The following is a 9265-nucleotide window of genomic DNA, read 5'->3' on the forward strand; positions in this document are numbered from 1 at the left end:
ATGACTTTTTTTATCTCAAGTCAAATTTCCTGGCAAAGGAAAAATATTATGCAAAATAAATACCTAAAGCTCAAAATATAACGATGCTGACATTTATTCCAAGAACAGCTTTCTTCCCATCTGAGCAACACCAATCCCCAAAGTCAGGCACTAAATTCCCAAATCTAGCATTTAATGCCAGGAAATCAATCTAACTCAATAAAGCTCTTTTTCTTCCATAGTTATTAGATTTGTTTTTAATTTTAAACCCTGGAAGGACTGGGCCTCAACAACCCACAACAGCAAAAGAAAAGACTATTTCAAAGATCTTCCACACCTTTGGGTACCACAAATAGCCCACAAATATCCTCTACAAAGCAATATTGAATGACTGCCAAAAATCACTAGTGCAGTGCAGCACAGTGTGAAACAAGCATTCTAGACTTTTTCAGCAGGACTACTTTGGAATGAAACATCTAATACTGCCATAAAATAGGGAGAAACATATACTGGAAATCTGGAAAGAGACAAGACTGTGCATGAACATATTTAAAGAAGAGACCGCAGCCTTATAATCAACAGGTGTGCCTTCTCATTTGTTTAAACTGAGTTTAAAACTACCTGTGGAAAAAGAAAGCAATGTAAGACAACTACTAAACTCCATCTGATTTACAAAAAGCTTACTTGACAGTGTTACAAACATCTGATTCTTAAAACCTACATCCTGGACAAATTCCTCCATAAAAAAAGTATTTACCAAATACCTTAACTGTAGGCTGCAAGGTTTTTCTCATCACAATTACTGTTCATTTACAGCCAAGACATGTTTGAGCCAACACCTGGCACTACAGCTAGGAACAAAACTGAGAGAGAGATGACAAAAGCAAGCTAATAAAATAGTTTCCGAACTATAGACTGCTTAATTTCACTTGGACACTTGGATACCCTTGATGACAAACACAAGAAGTTGGGACTTCAGTCCTGGACGTTTTATAAACTACCCACAATCCATCATTATTCATGGGCCACAGACAGTTTATCTTGAAGGAGGGCAGCTGTTGGCCCTGGGACCCCTAGAGAGTTCTTATCTCTCCCTGGGTTTTCCTCTGGTCATATTTTTTTTTACTGCTAGAGAAATCTGTAAAGGGCTGAGGAGGAAAATATTGCAAAGAGTGTGATACCAAATAAAATGACCACTCATCTTCAAATACTATAATTAGACAGCAGAACAAGATGCTCTGACCATCTAAAGATAAGATTGCTTTGGACTGGTGTTCTATTACACATGGTGTGGATTGACTCAGACCTTTCTGTAACTATTGTATGTGGCTGGCCATAATGGAATCACCCTATAACAGATAAAGCCAGTGGACTCTCTTCTGAGTGGCTAAAAAGGCAATGTTGATGAGGAGCAAAAGGACATCTAGAGTAAAATTGCATGAGTCCACTCGATGTGCTTGAGCACTTGTGAATTTCTCTTTCTTGTCTTGCCACTCATCTCAGTATTTCGACCTCCTACAGAGTTTCACAACACAGTTTTAATCAGATTTATTGTTTTCTGCTTTTATTTTGCAGGGAGGGGGAAGTACAAGACAACATTTATGGTACACATGTTGTAAAAAATAATATGAAAATTGCGCCTTCTTCATTTTCATTTTCTTGTTCTTTTCCCTTCTGGTCTTAGCAGTGAATGTGCCCTGGAGGTTCTCTGTTCAATTATGAAATTACTTTTGAGGTGTTTTCTTTTGCTGCCTTTAGGTTGGGAAGACTGGCAATTCTTCTCTGTGAAAAGGAGTGTGCATTTTGTTTCTTTAATATGTATCCATCTGTACAGGCTTATCTAGGTGATTAATATGCAAGAATCAGAGAATGTCTGCCAAAATAAAAAAATATGAATACTTTGAATTAAACTGGCTTGTGGAACACACGGATCGCCTGTAGCACTTACTGTTGCTAATGGAGCGTTATTGGAATCTGTCCTATGCACAGATTACCACTGGATCCTACAGAAAAAAGTCATTCTGGAGCATCTCATTGTATCAGGTAGAAGCTGTGGTTCCTTAAAGCCTCATTAAGTGACATTAAGTGGCTGAAATCGCATCCCCCCTCCACTGAGACTTGGGACATATTTTGTTGTAGCTTGTAAATCATTCCAACAAACGCGAACGTGAGAACCAGGACTCGTGAACGACCGGCTTTTAGCTGCAAGGAATATGTGTCCGCGCCTGCAGCGCACTTAGGAGTTCCTGGTTTGTGAAATCACACTGTGACGTCTGATAGTTCCCATAGTCCCCTTGCTCCCACTCCGCCTCATTCTGCGCCAGCTGTCAGGGTGGGGGGCTTTGTTGGCTTTGAATGTCCAGAAAGTACATGAATTGTGGTGCCGTGACTCACTGTGAGCTGGAATACCTCCCTGCTGACACTAGCCATGCAGATCTTCAACTGGATTTAATAGGCAGTGTCCTGCTACACAAATATGCCATCTTTTACTATGCATCAAGAACCACCTGTGGTGCAGAGGTTAGCATTGCTTCCTCACAGTGCTGGGGCCCTAGGGTGCCATCTTGCCTGGAGTTTGTACTGTATGTTCCCCCTGCGTTCAGGTAGGTTTCCTCCGGGTGCTCCAGTTTCCTCCCACAGTCCAAAGACATGCTGGTGGGTTAACTGACTTCTGGGAGAACTGGCCCTGGTGTGAGTGTGTCTCCGTGTCTATATGTGCCCTGTGATGGACAAGCGTCCCATCCAGGGTGTGTCCTGGCTTGCACCTGTTGCTTTGTGGGATAGGCTGCCCTGCAACCCTGAACTGGATGAAGCAGTTTGAAAAGGAATGAATGGATGAATGAACCTCCTGACAGGCTCAGGCGTGAACTGTCCTATACCTTCTTACAGCGTGCAATAATGTGAATTTCAAGAACAAGGTCAAATTGGGGCTGTATGGAAACTTAACTTTAATCCTCTGTGTGATTTTGAAAAAAAAATCAGTTTACCAATACTCTAATTACATAATTCCTCTCAATGAAGAAGCACATCTTGACTCAGAGCGCTCCTCATTGATTTCCCACAGTCTATAACTTAATCCGTTAAGTTAACGGTATGAATCCGGATGGTCATGATGCAAAGTAATAGCGACCTTGTTTATTATAACCGACGGCTTGTTTACGGGACCATAATGACTCAAGAGGTAAGGAAAAAGATAAAAACAGAGATAGGGTCAATTCTGATTTCTGTCATGGAGTGGCAGGGAAAAATACTTAGCATTCGAGCATATTTTAAACTAAAATACCGTCGGTATATTTTCACAGTCATTAATTCCCTACCTCAGGCGACCAGCTTGTCACTGCCAGTCGATCTGCTTAGGGGAAATTTGCAAAAAAAACCACCACTATCACCAGAATGCATACACATATGTATCCTGATAAAGGTAATAACGTTTTTGTCATGAAAGGAAGTCATAACGAAAAGACGCACAAAACTTCCTTAAGTGCTGCTAAAATTAGAATTAAAAAAACTTCCAAAGCTCTTACGATTTGAACACCTTACTAACAGCTACAAGACTCCGACCAGACTCATGTTGCACTACAACGAAATGCACTGACATCGTTTCACAGGATAGTGTTGTGTTCAGCCGATCACCTGTGTATAGTCCTTATGTGAATCACAGAAGCGAAACATCGCGCCAGGAACATCGCGCAGGTTTAACAGGAAATACTCCGCACACAAGCCGAAAATTTCCAGATGAATTTACCCCGTTGCCTTACAGTAATTAAAGGCTTCTGGCGTTACAATAACGCGATGCAGAACACAAACGCTGCAACAGGATGGCTAAAACAGCAAAGAATTCAGTCTCTCCGACCTGTCGCAGAATCATTTCTGAAATGTCAATCTGCACACCGAGGTAACAGAAACGAATTGCAAACTTTTTTTTAATTGAAAGTTAACAGACCCGAAGCTGCTGTCCACCTCTAAATCACAACGGAGTCATGCAATTCACGCTCGTCCCAAATCAACATTGTTTTCAGACGAAACTCATTTGCTTTTCAAATTGAAACTGCAACACATCGTTAACGCTCAAGGAGAGCAGGTGTGCCATTCATTGATAACTCGTTCAAGGCAGGTCGGCGCAAGCTACGCGCCAGGTCAAACACAGTGACTTACCACGCTGAGCAGACTGGAGAACGGCAGGACGATTATCAGAGGTAGTGGGAAAGAGCGGCGGGAGCCCATGGCGATCTAGACAAATCAGAAATCAGTCCAAACAGGCGCGTAATATGCTTTCATTAGCATATATCCAGACGGATTATTTTTCCTTAAAATGAAATATTTTCATTTATTTAAGTGCACTTAAAATCCTTCGGCCGTAGGTTTCAGTCATATTTAATAGTATGCAAAAGCCCTAATTACATCTACAAAAAGTTCTCAAGTGTGGTCCTCAGCGAGTCAGGCGAGCTGTCTGTTAAACATCCCGGCCATAGAGCTTATTTGTATTGTGCCGCGTGGGCGGTACAAGATGACTGATCAATGAAAGATGGGGACCAGTATTAAGCCCTGCTCAGGAAAAAGTCACATCGGCAAAACTTTTCAGGTATCACGGGGACTTCGGGGAACTTTGGACATCGCTACGGGGAGAGAAGGAGATGGAGAGTACGGTGTCTTACGCGCTTTTGAGATAGTGTACCTGGTCCTTTTGTGCGTTAATGGACATGTGCAACTGACGAAATTCTGAAACCATCGATCGATACCGAAGCAAAAAAAAAATCGTCATTCTCGGCATCATCTGATGCACAATCACTAATAATGGAAAAAATGAAACTTACATTCCATAATTATGGAACATCTTTAAACCATGCATTAAGTTTTGCGGCGCAGAGAGCACCCGGAGATAACATTAGCGAACACGTAGGAGAGAACATGCAAACTTCACACAGACAGAATCAGTCAGTGACAGCGCTACATAGTTAGGAAAAAGAAAAGGTTAGTTAATAGAGAGATGTAGTTTTAGATATAAATACGTAAAAGAAGTAGAAGCATCAAGGCCTGTTACTTTTTTTACGTGGACATAGGGATCGAAACCCTTTTATCGAAAACTTAAAGCAGTGGACATACACAGAATCCTTTATTTAGCCCGATAATTCAATTAAGAAATCGCATGTACAGTGACGAACAGGAAAGCTCAGCAATTTATACAACAGAGCATGTACCTATTGATCTAGAAAAAGAGCATTTATCAATAGTGATTTCTACCTCGTACCGTCCCGACAGCGATTTAAACTCTAGACCCGAAAGTTCAAAACCACAACCTTTGCCAAAAAGCGTAGAGGTTTCAGCAAACTGTTAAGTACAGAGCGTAGCAGAGCTCTGGTCACTGGAGAATCGGGTGCGTGCATGTGACAGCTAACTTTCACACGAATAACAGCACTACTGTGCGGTCGCAGGTCTGTAATGAAAAGTACCATACAGCCTCTCATCCTTAAACTATATCTTACATTCCGTAAGCGATCCTGACGTCCCAAATTTGAGCTGGTCGCAAGAGGCGGATTACTAATGATGGATGGAAATTCCGTCAATAAAACGGATCACTGCGAGTCAGCCCGTGCATATAAAGTACTTATTTTTGGTATGTTCTGGCGCAAAATTATTTTCAAAGTACCTTTCAAAGAAAATAATTCACGAAGCGTTTTACATGCCCCTTCCTCCATCAGAAGAGAAAATAAGTCAGAGACGGTATAAAGTGAAGCTAATTTAAGAATTCCTATGCGAGCGTGAGATGTCATTTTTGCAGGTTCGTTTATCTTGAGTTGCGCAGCTGTGACACATTACAAGTACCACCAGATGCATCGATATTGATAAACTACACCTCCCAGCATGTACTGCTGGGAATTTTACATTCTTTTGAGCACTCTGGGAAACGTATTTTTCATGCGCATCATACAACGCTTTCAGCAAATGTATCTGCAGGTGAAGTCGAACTTACGGCCGCAGTATGAGGCTGGGAGCATGTGGGCGTTATAGTCGTACTTTTATTCAGAAAGAGGTTACGATTTTTGTCAGAGACCAGGAGGAATTTCCCGGAGTCTGGTGTATTATTATTATTAAAGCGAAGTAATTTCGATCGACTGTTGTTAGTGCATCGTGTTTTGTTTTCAGTGTTCAGTCTCACATTCATACTTGAAAAAGCTATATGTATATCATAAAATGAATATGAAAGTCACGCTTTGCTTAAAGAATGATAGTTCAAAAATCACAATGCGAGTTTATTAATTTAAGGAGTTTCTTAACATTCTTGTAATAGGCGTATTTTTAGTTTTCTCCTACTTACTGTACAGCTAAAAAATGCTAAACAACGAAAGCGTGTTAAAGCCTTTGTTTATATACCTTTTGAAATAAAAGTTCGGTTTAAAATAACACCGCCGCGGCGACGACGACAGCTAATAATGATCGTGATAATTTTGAAGGAAAACGTGTTCTTTTGAATGTTATGGTGAGGTCGATAAAACTTTAGAATTCCCCGTAAGTCTATATGTCAACTCGCCCACGCTCCCCGGCACTGAGTCTGAAAGCGCATCCTGCAGAAGAGCAGGTAAGGTGTGTACAGAAGGCAAGTCGTTAAGTGAGTAGTGAGTGACGGAAGTCTGAAGACAGGCAGCCCATGGATAGAGAAGTACTGAAGCCAGGCATGCGAATCTATCCTGGCCATTTGCGCACGACTCGAACTGTCTTGTGCTGTGATGCAACACGGTAAAAATGAGGCACAAATGAAAGCAAGCGGAATAAAAGTAACACTTTGTAATGCCTTCGGTGTTATCTGTTGCTTAAAGTCATCGCTCCGTACAAAATGGAACTAGAAGTATATAATGGACAACATACTGTAACGCAACGGGGGCTCAGGCGGGCGCCCTTGCCGCATTAGGTCGGCCCCCCCACCGTCGGGGGCTCGAACCCGGGACTCCCGCGTCACTCAGCAGCGACCCAGCCCGGTGAACCAAAGAGAGATCTCTGCACAGCCCAGTAGCTGTAGTCCTGCTATCACAGGGAAGGGCGGTGACGTCACCTGCTCTGGTACGCCTGCTCTTACACAGTGCCTGTCGGCCGTAAGCGTTACAATACCATTAAATAATCTGCTTTTTCATGGATGTTCAGCAACCATTTTTCTGCTATCTCTGACAGACAGGAGTTTATGCAGAGGAATCTTCAATATTATCAATCTTGGACTTTTATAGTAAAATTATCATTAGCAAAGCTGGTCTAGATTTTAAAATGAGGATACAACCTGCTGTTGTTTTAACTGGATTGTAACAACTGGACAGAAACTTTGAAGACGGGCGGAAGGTATAACTTTGATTACCTGCTTTTCAGATAAATCTGACTGAGAAAAAAAAACATTCTGCACCCAGAAAACATCAAACACCTCGCTGAAATGTTGGCCTTGCTCAGGCACACAAATGGAGAAGTGAAAAGACTATCAAACAGCAAACACAATATCATTCATTCACACGTTACTGTGTTCCAAGATGCAAAACCACAAGTTCAAAAAAAGTTTATATTTTTTAGCCCAAAGCAAAAAAACGAATCAGTCAAGATTCCAGGAATTATGTCGGTATAGAAGCAGGGACCACCCCTCTTGATGGTGTTCACATGTGTTAATGACCTATGGGCAGAAACAAAATCCCTTGAGGTTTTAATATTGACCACAACACATGAGATCTTTCATTCAAAAGAAGTGAAAGAAATGGGGCATTCAAGTATTTGAATACATTTCAAAAGGCTTTTTACTTTAAAAATTGTTTACTTTGTTTACCAATACAAAGCTTACAGGAATGACTTGTTTACCAATACAAAGCTTACAGGAATGACTGAAGCGCACAGAATTCCACACAAGATACAGATCACTAGGAATCCCACAGAGACAAGTTAACATACAGCTTCACAGAAACCCGCAGTCTTACTGTACAAGATGCCATAGCACAAAATGTCCCCAATTACACTTTCCTTTTTTCTGTAATTAGCAAGGGGGAAAACGGCGGCTAGAATGAGAAATACTGTATTCTAAGAATCCTGCTAATATACAGGAAATACATTTTCAGGACACTTGAGTGTCTTTGACCTCGGTGCAAATCAAACCTGTCTAGGCTTGTTTACCCACCGAAGAGATTTACAGCACCAAGGAGTGAAATTAAATACAAAATTGAAACTATTTATTTTCACCATACACATTTTTGGCCAAACTGAGATGAGATCAATGTATTAATGGCATTTCATCCCAAAACTCTTTACCAAAAGGAGTGGAGGGTACCCCACAGGGTTACCCCTTTAAAATGGCACTGCACACATGGGCAGGTGCAGAAATGAAACCAGTTTAATTGATGATCGGGATGGGATAATGGGACAATTGCTGGAGGACAGACTGAGCCAACCTGTAGTGCAATTTAGCCAAGACACTAGATCCACAGGGCCTTGATATCATCCAAAGGACAGCTTTTGTCTTCCAGCACAATTTCCCTAATCACCATACCTGGCAATGGTTTGGAAATTCTGACCCAGGAGGCAGAGTTCAAACGTCTCGTACAAGAGAAACCCAATTTTCCCTTTAGCAGTATTGCCAAACTCCCGAAGGACTCCAGTGTTCTGTGGTATTCCTCCCAACTGAACTGTTAGTCTGGCTCATTGAGCTCTTACATTGATCTGTATGCTGGCATTAGAAACCAGCAAGAGGGGGTTGTACAAGCAGTTCAATTGGTAAAGGTGCTCACCTGGGCACAGGTAGGCCCTAGGATTCAGGTGTACTGGGCTGAGTGTAGGATGGAATCAGCCAGAGATGTTTTAGTCCAGTGATACCCATGTGGTGTCAGCAGGCTCAGGGGTATGTGTATCAGAGGCACTTGTCTGCACTTTCTCATTCTTCTCTTTATGACGTCGCAGAACCCATAGATGAGTCATGACAAACAGTTTTTTTGCTATATAATCAGAATTAAACGATAGACAGAGGCTGGGTGTCGGTTCTCCTCACACTTACTGTAGCTTCTTTTTTAATCCCTTGGTTGAATGTGATCTATGAGCCCATGCAGCACAGGGAATGTTTGTTTGCGTTTGACAGTATCATCCCTGCCTGTGTCGGCACATCATTAATAGACAAACATTACAAGGTGCCTAGAAAGCCAGAGGGAAACAACAATTTTAAACCACGTTGAAATGTAGTTCTGCTCAATATACCTCTAGAAAAGGAGGCACATAAAAAAATATTATTTATGAGACTAAGTCCAAGTGAAAAAAGTTGATCAATCAATGAGCT

The 9265-nt window shown here is 41.6% G+C and overlaps 1 protein-coding gene across 2 annotated transcripts in view; it reads right to left on the reverse strand.

Annotated features, from left to right (window-relative positions):
* Positions 1–9265, reverse strand: part of LOC107075592 (tumor necrosis factor receptor superfamily member 21) — a 39709-nt gene that overhangs the window by 21545 nt on the left and 8899 nt on the right. Inside the window, exon 1 of one of the 2 annotated variants that reach the window (XM_015337306.2) lies at positions 4135–5012. The exons of the other annotated variant lie outside the window; for it this stretch is intronic. Within the exon in view, the coding sequence (XP_015192792.2) occupies positions 4135–4203 (69 nt within the window). The 5' untranslated portion in view covers positions 4204–5012. Of the gene's footprint in view, positions 1–4134; positions 5013–9265 lie in introns of those variants that run through there. 2 annotated transcript variants of the gene reach the window in all.

The sequence above is a fragment of the Lepisosteus oculatus genome, chromosome 25, assembly GCF_040954835.1.
Source record: "Lepisosteus oculatus isolate fLepOcu1 chromosome 25, fLepOcu1.hap2, whole genome shotgun sequence".
NCBI lineage: Eukaryota > Metazoa > Chordata > Actinopteri > Semionotiformes > Lepisosteidae > Lepisosteus > Lepisosteus oculatus.